General features: G+C 34.4%; 1 protein-coding gene across 4 annotated transcripts in view; it reads left to right on the forward strand.

The window, feature by feature from the left end:
* Positions 1 to 18777, forward strand: part of PLEKHH2 (pleckstrin homology, MyTH4 and FERM domain containing H2) — a 124002-nt gene that overhangs the window by 65024 nt on the left and 40201 nt on the right. For all 4 annotated transcript variants that reach the window (XM_074204804.1, XM_074204828.1, XM_074204812.1 and 1 more), the window contains 10 exons: positions 61 to 155; positions 823 to 967; positions 4092 to 4228; positions 4328 to 4438; positions 4729 to 4815; positions 7495 to 7653; positions 12021 to 12101; positions 16146 to 16325; positions 17021 to 17129; positions 18305 to 18417. In XM_074204804.1, the coding sequence (XP_074060905.1) occupies positions 61 to 155; positions 823 to 967; positions 4092 to 4228; positions 4328 to 4438; positions 4729 to 4815; positions 7495 to 7653; positions 12021 to 12101; positions 16146 to 16325; positions 17021 to 17129; positions 18305 to 18417 (1217 nt within the window). The remainder of the gene's footprint in view (positions 1 to 60; positions 156 to 822; positions 968 to 4091; positions 4229 to 4327; positions 4439 to 4728; positions 4816 to 7494; positions 7654 to 12020; positions 12102 to 16145; positions 16326 to 17020; positions 17130 to 18304; positions 18418 to 18777) is intronic.

An 18777-nucleotide genomic window follows, 5' to 3' on the forward strand; every position in this document is an offset into this window, starting at 1 on the left:
TGTAGAAATCTTAGTAGAGATACTTACATTAACATATGTATATTCTGTTCTTGATTTCAGATTCTTTGTTGATGCCTTCTTATTCTACATCAGGACTATATACTTCATTGATTTACAAAGATATGACAACCCCAGTGTATACAACTTTGAAAGGGGTAACTTTATCATCATTATTAAACATGTGGTTGTGGTTGTGAAAATTCTGGACAATCTCCTTTATTCAGGCCCTGGATTCCAAACTTGATATTTTTTCCTGTGTATGACTTTGAAAGCATATCAGAAGTTCACATTCATGGATTGTGACCATAGGAACCATAGAAAATGTCTGCAAAAGATATTGACTACTACAAAGCCTGAGTTGGTTTCTATTGTTCTCATGTAGATTTTTCCCGATTATTCATTGTTTAAAAGAACCATATTAGTAATGATGTAGTAATTAAAACTCTAACTTAGAAAGATCTTTGTATCCATGCCAGGTTTGCTGCTTCTCCCCAAATAACCTGAAATATGCTTGAAATTAAAATGATTTTATTCAGATGTTGACAACATTCATATTTTAAAGACTTTTTAGTGTCTCAAAAATCCTATATTAGAATTGGGTGGGCTTTTTAAAAAATATCACTTAAAAATAGCAAAATGAATGGGTTTGGATGCCTTAAAAAACTTTTATTCCATGACTTGAATATGTAAAAAATTATCTTCTGCATACTTGTTTTGTGTGTTCTCATATGTATATGTTCATGCAGTGATAAGGAAACAGCTATAGAAAGATACATAAATGTGCATATTTATATTTGTAAGAGTGATATTACTTTTCTTTAGAAGGCAACCCAAATAAGCAACAGTCCATTCTTAGAAGACTCATCAGGATCTGAGGAGGAAGGTAGCTCTAGATCCAGCTCCCGAACATCTGAATCAGATTCTCGTAGTCGAAGCAGACCAGGGAGCCCTAGAGCCCTAAAGCGAGGTAAGAAGCCCCCAAACAGAGGAGATACCTCACCCCTCTACATGAACACCAGATAATTTGCAAAGCATATTGAGAGTATAATCTCCATAGTAGGAGAGTTCTTTATCAACATACCTGCTTTATAACATCCAAATCCAATAGTTTCATGATTCTATCAGTTTTGATATTCCCTCCAGTGCTAACACAACTCACCCATGCTTGATACCCCATAGCTGTGGTGTCCAAACTCAACTAGAAACTAGGAATACTAAATGGTATATAACATCATCTGTGGGCTGCACTTTGACTTTGAAAAGCTCTTATTTATATTGTGCTTTATTGTATTTTTATTCTTTTATAAACTATTTTCCAATTACATTTTAGTCTGGTTTGAACCTGCACTTGGGATTGTTGAAGGTCACATTGTGGCATGTTTGATACCTCTGCTGTAGTTTAATAGAAAAAAATTTAAGTCAAACAACTGGATTTACTATGATGACTTTATCACTAAACCAATTGAGTGACTTTCATTCAGAAAGTCATTGACCTTTCTATAGCTGTATCAGCTGAAGAATAGGAAAATTATACTTTCTTCAGATGGTATTGTGGCAGTAAAAATAAAATAACTGGAATGTGGTTTCTCTTTCAATTTGGTTGTTTGGTATTCATTTCTTCTTTTAATTATTCTCTGAACATTTTCCAGAGTATATTATATTATATTACTTAGTGTCAGGAAAAATTATCTCCAAATTGTTTTTCATCCAGTATTATTTCTCTTAACAAAATGGCTGCTGGCATACATTTTAAATGGATTTATTTTTCTGTGATTGTTAAATGAATTTCAATGAAATGTGGCACATAGATGTTACAGTGAAATATGATTATATAGATAAGAATCCAAAGGTCATATAACTATTAACATACATAAAAACACCATTCAAAAATTAATTTTTATTTTAGCTGCTATAAATTTATACCAAATAAGAAACAGTCATGGTATATATTATTGGCATAGCAAGATATAATTTGATCTTTGTATATATATATATATATATATATATATATTAGTAAACACTTTGTGTCAGCTCCTGCTAACATGATGAAAAAGTTTTTTTAAAAAAAATTTAGTGTATGGGTCTGAAGTTGAACCCAAATATACATTTTTAAATTATAGCATATACTATCACAATGGGGGTGGAATTTCTTATATTTAGTGATTCAGAATATATGATTTACCAGGTGGAAGTAGACTTTCTTGAGGTAAATGAATCAGTATGGAAGTGACTTTAAATTCTAAGTTATAGGGAGCAGCTAGGTGGTGCAGTGGATAGAGCACCAGCCCTGGAGTCAGGAGGACCTGAGTTCAAATTTGACTTCAGACACTTAATAATTGCCTAGCTGTGTGGCCTTAGGCAAGTCACTCAATGCCATTGCCTTAAATAAACAAAAAGAAAGTTTAAAAAAATTCTAAGTTATAAGGTGAAAAGAAAATGACACTAGATCATACTTTAAAATGACTCACTATTTTAAAAATGACTCACATATTTAAAAAGTGAGTGGGATGAAGTGTGTGGCAGGATAAGATCTCTAAGACAGCCCATCAACAATTTAACCATGGAAAGATGATATCTTTCCAGATATGAAAATAGCTGGGTAAAAATTCTTGCCAAGAAGGACTTTTTAATAATTAGAGATCACACTTTAACTTATGTTTAGAACCTGAATCAAATATGAAATGATACTACATAAAGGGCTATGAACTGTTGTCACTTGCAGTGAATAGGAAGTAATGAAATTGAAAGAGACTGCATAGTTTAATGGGAAAATGATGATGGTTGAGTCAGAAGAGATAAAGGTTTGAACGCTATTTCTTTTTTTTTTAAGGTTTTTGCAAGGCAGTGGGGCTAAGTGGCTTGCCCAAGGCCACACAGCTAGGTAATTATTAAGTGTCTGAGACTGGACTTGAACCCAGGTACTCCTGACTCCAGGGCTGGTGCTTTCTACTGCACCACCTAGCCTCCCCTGAATGCTATTTCTTACACCAACTGTAAGACCCTAAGCCAAGTCCCTTTTCTTTGTGTTTAAGTTCTTTTAATGTACACTGCAAATAAGCATATCTATAATGCCTACGTAAAAGGCAGCATAATGTAGGGGGATAGAGAGGTTATGAAGATCTGGATTCAAGTCTCACCTCAGACACACATCTTGGTTTTGAGACTCTGGGAAAGTCACATCTATATAGATATAACTTTAACTTACAGGGGCAGCTTGGTGGATACTAGATCTGAAGTCTGGAAGACTCATCCTCATGAGTCCAAATTTAGCTTCATATGCTTACTATGATCCTGGGCAAGTCACTTACCTCTGTTTGCCTCAGTTTCCTCATCTATAAAATAAACTGGAGAAGGAAGTAGGAAACCATTCCAGTATCTTTGTCAAGAAAATCCCAGATGGTGTCATGAAGAGTCAGACATGACTGGAAATGACTGAACAACAAAATAACTTGCATACTTGCAGGACAAGTGATACTCCTTATTCGTATCTAATGTGAAGAAATCAAAACTAAAAAAAAAACAAAACACTGCTGTTTCAGTAGATGGGATGCCCACATGGGTGAAGTCATGAATTTTGTAAAACAATGATAGAAGAAGAAATCTATTCTAAATGTAAATTTGAAGATATGTTATCCGTGTAAAATGGACATACACACACACACATACACACAACACTCTTAAATCTCTATATTTAGGTCTCAATAGAAACTTGGTCTCAATACAAACTTGCCTGGCTAATACTAATAATTTCTTAAGTTTTTCTAATGACCTATTTTCTACATGGTCAAATCAAGTGTGTGTCTAAAGATTAATCCATGATGATTTGGGGATAGGACACTTGGGGCCATGGATTTAGAAACTAAAGGGACTCAAGACCATCTAGTTCTAACTTGAGTATAGATGAGGAAACAGAACTCCAGGAGGACATGACTTGCCCAAGACTGGAGAGTTAGTGATTATCTGAGTCATGATTTGAACTCAGATTCTCTGACTCCAAAATCAAGGAATGCTTTTTTCCACTGTGCCATTGGCCACATCTTGAGCTAACTTGGTGTATAACTTAAATGCACTTTATTCTCTTATTCAATCAGGTGTGTCGTTATCCTCTGTAACTTCTGAAAGTGATTATGCTATTCCTCCTGATGCCTATTCAACGGATACAGAATACTCAGAACCAGAGCAGAAGCTCCCAAAAACTTGTTCCTCTTCCAGTGACAATGGAAAAAATGTAAACACTGTAATATTTTTCATATTAATAGACCCCATAGTTAGGAATGTCTAACAGTTGATACACTTATGAGATTTTTCTTTTTCTTTTCAAAATTAGGAGCCCTTGGAAAAATCTGGCTACTTGTTAAAAATGGGTGGTAAAGTAAAGACCTGGAAACGGAGATGGTTTGTTCTTAAAGGAGGTGAATTACTTTATTATAAATCTCCGGTGAGTATAAGATGCTAATTGTTAACTATGTTATCCTATAAACTGTTCCTCAAACCCCTGATTCCTTTTCATTCATAGAACACCAATAATGACAACAGAGCATTTTAAAAAATGTTGTATGCTTGAAAGTAATAGCAAGTTTTGCATAATAGATTTGCAGTTTCATATTCAATCATTTTTATTGTACTCTGTTATGGAAATGCTTGTTTTATTCCATTCATTAAAATAAAATTTTTAAAAATTACATTTCAGGTTATCACATTACATCTTGTTTTCTTTTTTTTCCACAGAGTGATGTAATTAGAAAACCTCAGGGCCATATTGAACTTAGTATGTCTAGTCATATCATTAGAGGAGATAATAAACAAACAGTTCAGGTAATTATCTTTATTTTTATATCCTACATAATCAACTCTTAATTATTCATGTCAAAAGAGGAGTTTTTAATGTGGAATTTGTGTTTATTATGCTCTTCTAGGCGAACCTAGATTCAAAGGTAGCCTCTGTTGGGAACTTGGGCAAGTCAAGAAGAGTTAGGTTCAAATCTAGTCTTTGATGTTGTTGTGTCCTTCATTCTCAAAAAGAACCAGTGATATGAGGAGATTGATGTCTTGACTTGCAAGTGAACTGGATTTCTGAGGCAGAGCTGTGCAATCATCAGTCTCACTTTTCCTTCCAGAGGCAAGACATAGTTCAGGATGACTGAAGAGGACCTTAGAGGTTGAGGGATATCTTCCCATCTTTGATACTTAGTAGTTTAAGACCCTAGGACAATCAATTAAATTTTCTAAACAGTAGTTTCTTCATCTGTAAAATTAGGAATGTGAATGTGATCCTAAATTCCCTTTCTTCTCTAAATCTATGATCCTATGACTGTTTCTCCAGCACCCAGTAGAGACCATTGACCTAACAAGTATCTTCAAAAAGGTGTGTTGAATTGTTGTTTGAAAGAGTGATTCAGTACAGCCATGTTCATTGATGCTAGAACAGTTTGAAGTTTTAGAGACCTGGATAAGATCATGCAATGGACAGTTTGGTTTTTGATGAACCCTGTATCTCCATACTTCACTTTTATTTTTTCCTTCTACTTTCATATCCAATGTCCTCAAGCTATAGTGTAAATTATGTAACTTTAATTTATATTAAGATGTTAGTGATATAATGTGTAACCAATCCTGGGAATGTTTATGTTTGGAGAGGGAAAAAAGTCTGGTAAAAGTAATTAATAACCCAAAGGAATAAGTCTTTAGTAGTGTAGGACAGGTCTGTGACCAGGATAGGGGAAATGTTTTGGCATAGAATAAATCTGACAGGTAGGTGTTCCTTTCATGGTATAAGATTATGCTACTAATCCTGTGATTTTATTGGTATAGAGAACTCTCATTTAGGAAACTCTTCTTACCAGAGTACACTGACATCTCTGCCATCTGAGAGTTGCTGAGGACCATGGAGAGGATAAGTGAATTTCCAGGGTTCTCATCTTTCAGAAGCAGGACTTGAAACCCTTGACCCTAAAACTAATTCTCTTTTACCATTCTTGGGGTTCTTAACCTCTTTTGTGCCATGGTCTCCTTTGGTAATCTGGACACCCTGGACACCAATCCAAAACCTGGACACTAAAAAAGAATATTTTTAAACTAACAACATACATAGTTTAAAAGAAAATAAATTATATTGAAAATGAATCAAAAAAAATTTTAAGTTCACCAATTAGTTTATTAGCAAACATTAGTAAGTGCCTCCTATCTGAAGGTAAATCCCAATAACCCTTGCCCTACATTACACTGCCTTCATGGATATGGCATCTATGTCTGTATGTATGTATATATTAAGTGTGTATGTGTGTATGCAGATAGATATATACACACCAAAAAAATTATCTATTTCATATGCAAGAAAACCCACCTTACTAGAAACCTGCAACTGAAGGAAGGTATGGCACAAGAAAGGCAGTCTTCTGTAAGCATCTGATGGAAGAAAATTTATATTCAGATACTTCTTTCTGAAATACCTATTTTCTACATGCTTGCTCACCATTGTTCTAAAAATAAGTCTGAGAAGGCAAGTATAATCTTCTTGATTGGCAAACAATAGAGAAGCAGTAGAAATCACCTACAAGAACATCAAAAGAAGAACATAGCAACAGGGGAGGTCTGACCATGTTGGAGGAGCATAGTGGGTGGACACAGTGACTTTAGAAGTGTGTGGAAAGTCCTTGGTGTGAATAAGCTAAGTGTGAAAAGTTGAGAGTTGATTTATCTCATTACACATTAGCTGTAACTGTGTACAGGATGCAGAAACTTTCCCCCATGTGCCCAAGTATTGTGCCCTTAAAATTTTACCTCTGTTAGAGATTTACATTTTTGTAATTAGTGACCGTCTTTCCCACCAAAAGTGATATACGTCAGAGAATTTGGTCTTTTATTCAAATCTTCTACTGTTACTCATATTCCAAAATTTTGAAACAATTGTATGAAGCCTTGAAGGGTCCCCAAGATATCAGGTACTGTGCTACAAAGAAAAATTGGCAAGTTTTATATCATTGAAGGTATCTGTTATTAAAATTAAAATAACATGATTTTACATTGTACAAGAATTTGCTTATTGTAGCTTTCACAAAATGGTCACAATGTGGAGAATAAGAATACATTGATAAATCAATCAACAAGCACCTACTAGATCCTGGAGATATAATTACAAAGTGAAATAATTCCTCCCCTTGATGAGCTTGCATTCTACTCCTCAGGAGGCAAAATGCTCACAGGGATGTAAACCACACCTTAAGTCGGTGCCCTATCCATTGAAACACATGGTTTTGCATAATATTCACAAATACAGATTCAATTTTTAAATGCACACAGTGTTTAGGGATAGAGGGGAGGGAGCATTAACACCTGGGCAAATCAAAAGAGACCCTGTTGCATATTACTTTGGACCTCAAAGACAAGGAGTAGAGAAGCACTTTTGCTTCCACATTAAGTGATTGTATTCAAAGAATGGTCTTAGAAATAATCGTACAGTATTTCTCAAGACTTACTTTTTTTCTCTTATTCTAGTTGACTACTGAGAAACGCACCTACTACCTGACTGCAGATTCTCCCAATATTTTAGAGGAATGGATTAAAGTCTTACAGAACGTCCTTCGAGTCCAAGCTGCAAATCCTCTTTTTCTCCAACCTGATGGAAAACCAACAGCCAAGGGGTTGCTTACCAAGGTAGGATTTTAGGACATGGAATTTCTTAGAAATGATGATTGTGCATACATGTATATCAGCCTTCTCTCTGGTCTTGTTTCCATTGTATCTTGTATATAGCTTGCTTACCCATACTTATTTGCATTAGACATTTGATTGTGAACTCCTCGAAGGTAGGCACTGGCCTTTGTCTTTCTTTGTGACTCCAACACATAGCACAGTGATTAGGACATGGTGGGTGCTTAATCCAGTTTGTTTACTGATTGCTTGCTCAGTTAGTATACCATCACATAGGTGTTTTTTCTCTTTTTTTTTCCTTTGGTTCAGACCTATGATTTTTATTGATGTGAAGCCACTTTTATAGGAACTCTCTCCATTGTTACAATATCACCAACTTCTCATGATAATCTGAGTCTGGTACACAGAGAGGTTTGATAATTTGCCCATAGCCACACAATTAGGCTGTATCAGAGGTAGGATTTGAAACCAGAACTTCCTTCCTTTAAGACCAGCCTTCTTTCCTTTTTGGCTTCCTGGCCTCTTATATCTTGTAGCAATATTATTTTAGGGTCTAAAAAGAACATGTCACTTTTTCATCACAACATCAAGACAATTCATAATTTTTTAACTTTTCATACTTCTACATACTTCTAGAACATTGGGCTACATGTTAAATACCCTGCCTTGGATGGCTATTTGTGTTCCTAAATGATACTACCCTTCCAAATTTTGGCTATTAATTATATTTCTCCTGTCTTTTATTCCACATTTCAAGCATACACATACATATTCTTTTGTCAATTTTTACTTGGAGTAACTTGATATGATTATCAGGTGACTTAATTGAGGGGTGGTGCAGTGGATACAGTGCCAACTCTGGAGTCGGGAGGACTTGAGTTTAAATCTGACCATAGACACTTACTACCATGTGACCCTGGCCAAGTCACTTAACCCTGTTTGCCTCAATTTCCTCGTCTCTAAAATGAGCTGGAGAAGGAAATGGCAAACAATTCTAGGATCTTTGCCAAGAAAATCCCAAATGGGGGTCACAAAGAGTCAGATACAACTAATTGACTAAACAACATCATAAATTCTAAGCGATTGAAGACATGAAGCTGAAATTTATTTTCCTCCTGTTACTTTCAAAAACCTGTCCACTCCCATATTATTACAGTCAGAATTTTTAAAGTGGAAAATTTTCTTGCAGTTATTTTGGACTTAGTTATTTGCTCAGTCTTCATCTGTAGATTATTTGAGCTACTGCTATATAATATTCTAATGAATTGGGGGAGAAGGCTTTTCAAGTTGTCAAAACAAGTATATAAAATTAATATGTATGGGGATTTAAAGGTAGATGCTGCAAGTTAACTAATTTGGTTCAAGCTATAATCAGCTACACTGGGTACATTAATGCCTAGAAAGGAAACTATTTTTAAAGAGAAATCAAATTGTTCTTTTAACTATTGAGTTATGCAAGGTCATGAGCTTGGGGATCTTCTCTAACATTTATGGAAATTCTTCCAAAATTGCTACTTGTACCATTGTTTTAAGTCGTTCTGAAAACTTGAAAATAAGAAATCAGGATATTGCTTATGTAATATTATCCAGTTATTTTGTATTTTAATAGAAAATTTTTGAATGGCCCTCCCTCATTTTTAGTATCACTATTGCTAAATCTTCCTTCCCAGCTCTCTAAGTCCCCCATCACCATTATGGAAAAAAAACTTCTTATACAAGGATAATCAGCAAAAAATGAATATGTACAGTGGACATATCCAGAAAGACTCCTTCTGTACCTTGTGTTCATTTTTCCATCACCTTCTCTGTTAGGTGATGCTTTATCCTCTGGAGACATGGTTGTTCATTACATTGTTCAGAATTTCAAAGGTTATTTAATGCATATATTCTTGATGATATTGCGATCCTTTTTATCAAGCCAATTCATAATTTTTTTAACTTTTCATACTTCCATATGGTACTGTCAAGGTTAGAACATGACCTTTAGTTGGCTGGTTAGTTATTGTCCTTACTGAAGAAGACCAAAATGATACTGGGCTACATGTTAAATACCCTGCCTTGGATGGCTATTTGCTTTCCTAAATGACACTTCCCTTCCAATTTTTGGCTCGTATTATTATATTTCTCCTGTCTTTTGATCTCTTGATTTTCAACTATTTAGAATTAATTTTTCTTGTTTTTCTGTTTCATGTTTCTCCATTTGTAATTTTACTAAAGAATATATATTTTCCTTCATTTTAATGAAGAGGCAGCCTCCCCTAGTAGATAGAGCTCTGGATGTAAAGATGATTTGGTTTCAATTTGACCTTCAACATCCACTAACTTTGTGATCCCAGTCAGATCTATTATCCCACCTGAGCCTCAGTAATAGCATCTGTCTTGTGAGATTGCTGTGATGACATGATACACATAAAGTATTTTGCAAACTTTTAAGTGCTACATAAATATGAACAATTAGAATCTGTTCTTTTCAAGACCATGGTGTCTAGAGCCACATGTTATGCCTATATTATCAGAGCACTCCATAAAGTTTGTTTCTATACAGTGATTTACTAAAACCCATTAAATACCACAAGTGAACACCTATAAAGACATTTCTAAGCCCTAAATAGACTAATAGAAGTCAAATGAAGCATTTCCCCACCCAAACAGTGCTCTTATCCATCAAACTTTTAAACAGATGAACTATTTGTTTAGCTATGGGTTTAAATGATGAAAGGGTGTCCATAATTTGTTGGTTTAATTGTATATTTTGCTTTCTTTTATTAATATTACCAGAGTCTAGTAATTTCTTTACCTTTTAACTGATTATTCTGTGAATATTCCTCTTGAATTCTGGAGGTTGGCAGTTCAAATCCAAGCTTAGACACTTGCCACTTACTAACTGTGTGATCTTGGGCAAGTCACTTAACCCTGATTGTCATGCATCCAGGGCCATCTCCAGTTGTCCTGATCCATATCTGGCTACTGGACCCAGATGGCTCCAGAGGAGAAAGTGAGCCTGTTGACTGAGCACAACATCCCCTCACTCAAATCCGATTCATGTGCTTGTCATGGTATCACCTCTCTCATGTCATGGTCTTCAAGAATGAAGGACAAACATCAAAAGGACTTTTTTTTATTTTTCATTTAGTATTTTTCATTTTTCCCCAGTTACATGTAAAAACTAATTTTAACATTCATTTAAAAAAATTTTGAGTTCCAAATTCTCTCCCATGTTCCCTCCCCAATCCCTTTCATTGAGAAAGCAAGTAATTTGTTATAGGTTAGGCATGTGTAGTCAAGCAAAACATTTACATAAATAGTCATGTGAAAGAAAACATAGATAAAAATAAAAATCTTGAGAAAAACAAAGTATAAAAAAGCATGTTTCAAACTGTATTCAGACACCATCATTTCTTTCTCTGGTGATAGCATCTTTCATCATTAGTCCTTCAAAGTTGTCTTGGATCATTGCATTGCTAAGAAAAGTTAAGTCATTCATAGTTGATTAGGGAAATTCTTACAATATTGCTGTTTCTCTTTGCATCAAGTCATGTTAGTTTTTCCAGGTTTTTCTGAGAGTATCCTGTTCATCATTTCTTATAGCAGAATAGTATTCCATCATAGTCACACAACACAATTTATTCAACCATTCCCCAACTGATGTGTAACCCCTTAATTTCCAATTTCTTGCCATCAGAAATGATAGCTTGTTCATATAGGTCCTTTTTTGTTTTTTTATCTCTTTTAGGATACAGACTTAGTGGTAGCATTACTAAGTCAAAGGACATGCATGTTTTAAAAATATCACCTTTTAAGCATAATTCTAAATCACTCTACAGAATTGCTGAATCAGTTCACAACTCCAATAATGCATTAATATCTCATTTTCTCTATATCCCCAGTCAACATTTTTCATTTTCCTTTTTCTTTTTTTTTAGGTTTTTTGTTTTTAGGTTTTTGCAAGGCAAATGGGGTTAAGTGGCTTGCCCAAAGCCACACAGCTAGGTAATTATTAAGTGTCTGAGACCAGATTTGAACCCAGGTACTCCTGGCTTCAGGGTCGGTGCTTTATCCACTGCGCCACCTAGCTGCCCCATTTTCCTTTTCTAACAAGGGCTTTTACTTATTTAGAATATTCTCTTTCTTATGTTCACAAGAAGCTTTTTTATAATTCTAGTGAAAAATAATTTACTATAGATATTTTTATCCACAAGTATTTTTTAAAGCAACCTTTGTATTAGTATTAAGTGCTTTAAAAGCATATATTTACCTTGTTCAAACAAGATGATCTTAGATTCCCTATCTACATATTCAAAAGTAGAGTCAGGAAGATGTACTTTGATGTATCTGATATTAATTTTTATTTCTTTGTAATATAATTACAGGTGAAGCATGGCTACTCTAAAAGAGTTTGGTGTACACTTATAGGAAAAACATTGTATTATTTTCGTAGTCAAGATGACAAGGTATGTATGTATTCTTTTTTTTTTTTTTTAGATTTTTCAAGGCAATGGGGTTAAGTGGCTTGCCCAAGGCAACACAGCTAGGCAATTATTAAGTGTCTGAGACCGGATTTGAACCCAGGTACTCCTGACTCCAAGGCCAGTGCTCTATTCATTGTGCCACCTAGCTGCCCTGTATGTATGTATGTATGTATGTATGTATGTATGTATTCTTAACCAATAGGTTAATTAGGGGCAGTAAAAAATTATAAATGAAAATTTTTCTTTTACTATGTTATTGTTTTATTAACTATCTTTGAATTAAAATTTTATTTAAAATACAATCTAGATTTTTTCAAGTGACACACAGAGAACTTGATTCTTTTTATTCTAAGAATGTCCAATAATTCATTTAAGCCCAGGAAAAAGGAAGCTTTTTATACCAATTATCACATTTCTTTGTTCTCCTCGACCTCTAAATCATGTTAAAGATCTGTTGGGAAGCATAGTAGTGTTTTCCACAGTGAGGTCCCATTTATGTAGTGCTTACCATGTGGTAGACATCATCCTAAGGACTCTACAACTATTATGTCATCTGAGCAAGGGGGGGGGGTGCTTTTATTTTTCCTATTTTTCAGATGGGGTAGACATAGCTGAATGGAAGATTAAAGTTGGTGTTCTAATATGGTCTGATAGAATAAAGTCCAAAAGTCTAATATGGTCTATTGAGAGGTGTTATAGGCATTAGAAATGGAAGATTACATGTTGGGCAGAATTCTTGCATGTCAGTATTATAGTAAGCAGATGGAAGATCTCTGTGATGACACATGTATCCAGTTATCATTTCCCAATACTTTAAAAATGTGTGATGTAGCATCCTTAGATGATACCCAGTCTGTGGTAGGGTAGTCCCTTGTGAACTAATTAACTTTACTCAGTTCTGTGATTTAGAGTTGACCTCTAACTCTCAATAATGTGTCTCACTGATCATAAGAATTACCAGGCAATAAAGACTATGTGGTTTTTTTAATTAGCACATTGCTTTTGGAAAAAAAATATTAAAGAACATTTGGATTAAGCATCTATTTAAAAAGTGCCTATTTTATTTAAGGCACTGGATAAGCAATCATGAAAAATGACTGATTATATCCCCATTTATGGTTCGGAGAATTTATAATCCAGTGGGTAAAAGGCATAGTACAGTGAAAAGAACATTGGGTTTGGCATCAATAGACTTGGGTTCAAATTCTGCCTCTGATGCTTAAAACCTATATGACCTCGGGCAAGTTACCTATTCTCTGACCTCAGTTTTCTTATCTGGAAAATGAGGAAGGAGGTTGGATAAGATGGCTTCTGTGGTCCTTTTCAGATTTTGAGCTATGATCCATGATCCTAAGATGGGTTCACAAATAACTAACAGAAGTTAGAAAATTATGAAATGGATAGGTCATATCAATTAAAAAGCAAGGAGTCACTTTTGGGTGGAGAATTCAAAGAGAACTTTATGAATAAGGTGACATTTGTCCTAGGAATTGGAGGAGGAGAATGGCAGAATTCCATGTCAAGCATAGGAACAAAGAAACATGCACAAAACTATGAATACGGGAAGAGCAGAAAGATGAGACTGAGAAACAGTGAATAGTCCACTGAAACCACCGGTACAACAAACAGTGTGACATTAAAAAAAAAAAAGATATGTTGGGGTCATATTGTAGAGTCCCTTGAATACTAGGCAAAGAAGTTTGTTTTTTATTTTGTATGATATACAGAGCTACAGAAGGTTTATGATTAGGGAAATTATGTGATCAGACCTTTATATTATAAAGATTGTTTTGACAGTGGCACAAAGGATGGATTACAGAGAGGAATGATCAGTGGAAAAGAGAGTATTAATTATAATATTTAAATTTAAGCATATAATTAATGCATAATTATAATATAAAATGATATATAATGTCATATATATGAAATAATAATTTAATAATTAATTACAGTAAAAGTAGAATATTAAACAATAATTCAGACTAAACATGATGAAGACCTGAACTAGGATGGTGAAAGTAGAAAGGAAAAGATTGATGAAGTACATGTACTTGGCAACCAAGTATATACAATGGTGAGGGAAAAAGGATAGCAAGTCATCCCTTTTGATAGTAATCTAGTACAAGGTACCTCATTTTATCTAGTAGATATATTCAATCAGATTATTATTATTGTTGTTGTTGATGTTGATGTTGATGTTGATGATGATTTTATTAGAATGGCACAAGGGCTTAACCTCCTTCATTGTGTTTCAAGAGCACAGGGTTAAGTATTGGCGATTTGGAAGACTCTGTATACATATTCCCAGAAAATTAGAGGATTCTGTGTAGGTGTATACATGCATGTGTATAAGTTATATCCACATGCACAGAGTGTGTGTATGTGATATATTTATCAGTATTTATGAACATATGTGAGTATTTGTGTGTATGTTTTACATATCTGTGTATATGTCCATATATGGGATGATTCCCATCTCTGCAAAACAGCACCAGGTTCTCTCGAGTATCAGCTTCCTATTGGACATTTCAAACTGAATGTTCAGAGATGGTTCAAAATTAAAATATTCAAACTAAACCCAAAGTCCTCTTCTCTAATGAACTTAGCCATTTTTGTCAAGAGTATAACATCCTTCCAGTCTTCCATATTCAACACCTAAGCATTATCAACATCTACTCATATTTCCACCATAGATTTACTCCCTTATTTCTATTTCCATATAGTCTAATGAGTCAGACTATGTTTCTATTTATTTATTTTTGGTCACATAAATACCTTTTTATATGTCATTTCCCTCTTCCCCTCTCTATGAGCCCTCATTAATAATCAAGAAAAAAGTTAAAAGCAACTAATGTAGAGACAATTGCTAGCCTCATCTGCCACATTCTACAATTATGACCACCCGCTGCTAAGAAGTAAGAAGGATGGTTCATTATCTGTACCTTAAGATCGAGACTTATTAAATTTAATATTATTACACTGCCTTTTAGTGTTGATCTTGTTTATATTATTTGTAGTCATTGTTCTCCAGCTCTAATCATTTTGCATCAATTCTTGCAAATCTTATCCTGTTTCTCCAAACTTCCTATATTGTTTCTTTTTGTTATTAGTTTTTTTGCAAGGCAATGGGGTTAAGTGACTTGCCCAAGGTCACATAGCTGGGTAATTATTAAATGTCTGAGGTCGAATTTGAACTCAAGTCCTCCTGACTCCAAGGGCTGGTGCTCTTATCCATTGTGCCACCTAACCACCCCTACATTGTTCCTTACAGTACAATGGTATTTATTTCTCATCCATCTTTTCTTTCCTACTTTCCCTACTTTGATCCAGGCCTTCAACATAATTATCCTGAATTATTGTATAATATTCTCCCTTTTTATAATAATAATAATTATTATATTATTATTTTGACATTATCATATATTATATTATATTATTGGTTTTTCAATATAAGCATGTATTAATTATAGGATTTAATTTAAATATTTAAATTTTGCTCAATATTTCTCCAGTCAATATAAAATTCCCAGTTTTTTGCTACCACAAAGATTATTTCTGTGGATATTTTGACATACATCAAGCTTTTCTTTCTCAAGACTTTTCATTTAGAAAATTCTCAGGATTACTATTCTGTTTCTTAATGAAAAAGCAGCTAGGTGGTATGGAGGGGACTAGATGTGTAATGAAGACCTGAATTCAAATCCAATGCCAGTCACTAATTAGCTGTGTACCCGGGGCAAGTTGCTTCCCCCCTTCTGCCTCAGTTTCCTCAACTGTAAATGGGGATCATAACAGCACCTACCATCCAGGATTGTTGTGAGGATCCAATGAGATCACATTTTAGACAATGATAGATTTCTATTCCCTTCCTCTTTACTTTCCCTTCTCTAAAGGAGTTCAAGAAATCCTCTGCTTTGTTAAGGTCAGTGAACCCTAAGTAGACTGTGTTTAGTATGAAAAAATTCAACCAGGAAAAAAAAATCACTTAGAAAGTAATTTTCTCATCATTACTGATGTTTGCTTCAGTTTCCTTTAGGCCAGATCAAACTTTGGCAGGCTAAAGTTGAAGAAGTTGATAGATCTTGCGATTCTGATGAAGATTATGAGGCTAGTGGGCGCAGTCTGTTATCTACACATTATACCATCGTTATCCATCCCAAAGAGCAAGGACCAACCTACCTTCTGATTGGATCCAAACATGAAAAGGTGACAAGAAAATTTTTTTTATTAAATTGATTTAGAAAGGGACTTACTCACTATTATTAACAATTTTCTAAAATATTTCCAAGAAAATAAGAAAAGGAACATTTGGTATTTTCAGTTCATTTTTTTAAGACTTTCCTTCCATTTGGTTGTGGGTCCACAGGCTAATTTACATGATCTGTTATTTTTCAGTCCTGATGCTGAACGTTCCCAGAGGCTGAATTTAGAAGAGCAAGATAGTCAAAAGCCCTCACACTGAAACTATTCAGTGGCTATGGGATGTCACTTCTTTCACAAGGAAAGATTTCTTGAGGGAAAACTAAAGGTTTTTGTCAGATCCTTGCTATGTTCAGTGACCTAGTAAAAGCTTTTTTCTAATATAATTTAAAGTGAAATGTTTTCATTTATTTTAGTTTCTTAGAGACAGTTTCCACCCACCATCTTGATGCACTTCATAATTTGGTCATGCTTTGCTAAGAAATGTCTGTAGAAGATGAAGAAGGTGACATCAGTAAGAATTTAGACACATGAACACAATTCAAAATTAACCTAAGTGAAATGACTCTGTGATTTTGAAAATTGTAAAAGTTTTCAAGCCCAAATCCTGATTTGTTCATGTAAAATTGAATTTCTCTCAAATAATTGAAAATAATTTTAGTCTATTTCAGTTATTATTATTATTATAATCTGTTTTAAAGGACACTTGGCTTTATCATCTAACTGTTGCTGCTGGAAGCACCAATGTAAATGTTGGATCTGAATTTGAACAGCTGGTTTGCAAACTGCTTAATATAGAAGGAGAACCTAGTAAGTGTTACTTCATTTCCTAAATTCAGTTTATCAATACTGGAGGTAGAAATGCATTCCTAGAGAGTTGCAGTTAATCCTTCATAATCTCTTTCTATACTAGAGTTCCAAATATAGAGCTAAAAAATTTAACAGACATTTATGTGGATAAATGGAAATCATGATTTACAAAATAAATATTTATTTGGTACTCACTATCTATAAGACACCGGACAGAGTGCCATTTGTGATAGAAGGGTAGTCCTCAAGTAGGTGATTGTCTAGGAGTAGAAATAAAACATGTACCTAAATAACTATAGTACAAAATAGAATATGATCATTTTGTAGGAGAAGCACAAAATACTGCAAGATTTATAAGGAAAGAGTGGTTATTTCTGAGAGGAAAGGGAGGATGAGAGACATTTGAGTATAGCTTGAAGGAAATAGGATTTCATCTGATGAATATAAATATATGGGAGAGCAGAGGACTATTCCAGGTACAAGGGATGACATCTACAGATTCACAGAGATAATTTTCCAAACGTTTTTCTGATATTGACTATATTAATTTAATATTTAATTGAATAGAGATAGGTAGGAGTGCTGGTCCTGGAGCCAGGAAGACTCATCTGCCCAAGTTCAAATCTGACCTCGTATACTTACTAGATTTTAAGTCACTTAACCATTTTTGCCATCTGTAAAATGATCTGGAGAAGGAAAGGCAAACTACTCCATTATCTTAACCAAGAAAATCCCAAATGGAATCACAAAAAGTTGGACACCACTAAACGAATGAACAGTCACTATGTTTGAAGCCCTCTCCTAGGCACTATGTTGTTGAGACCAAGTGAAAAAAAAGTTACATGTCTCTGAAATCTGATTAACCTTATAATTTCTTTTTTTTAAAGATTTTTCAAGGCAGTGGGGTTAAGTGGCTTGCCCAAGGCCACATGGCTAGGTAATTATTAAGTGTCTGAGCCCAGATTAACCTTATACTTTCTACTTAAATCCCAGTTACCTCTGCTTTGCTAAGGAAAAAAAAAAGTTAATTTTCTAACCTCAAAATTTTCTTGATCTGTTCCACTTGATAGGGAGGTAGGCAGGCTTGAATGATCCAGACCTCTCTGAAGAGTTGATTTAGTTAAAGGTAAAATCAGTGAGTTCCTGTTTTAATTAATACTTTATTCTATGGTCAGCTTCTCAGATATGGAGACATCCTGCTCTGTGTCATAGCAAAGAAGGAATCAGTTCTCCTCTGACCACACTGCCTTCCGAAGCTCTGCAGACTGAGGCTATTAAATTATTTAAGGTAAAATCACCCCCACCCAGGGTTCAAACAGTAAGTATTGTTCAAACAAACAAAACCAAAAAAAATGTAAATTAGAAAAGAAACAGCATGCCAGGTATGTGTTATTATCATTGAGAACCTCGAAGTTACATTTCCTGGGGTATATAACTTGAGAGACATGAAAGTCATGGAAAATAACTTCAAAGAAAGGATTTAAAGATTGGGAAAAATCCTGTGGGAAAAGTTAGGAACTGTTCCTGGATAAACCAAAAGGTGACTTCAAATATTTACATACTCATGGACATCCCATGTTGAGGATAGAGCAAAAGAAATTACCTAAACTCCAGAATGAAGTATTTACATTAGCTATATTAAAATTAC

The sequence above is a fragment of the Macrotis lagotis genome, chromosome 1 (assembly GCF_037893015.1).
Source record: "Macrotis lagotis isolate mMagLag1 chromosome 1, bilby.v1.9.chrom.fasta, whole genome shotgun sequence".
Taxonomy (NCBI): Eukaryota; Metazoa; Chordata; class Mammalia; order Peramelemorphia; family Peramelidae; genus Macrotis; species Macrotis lagotis.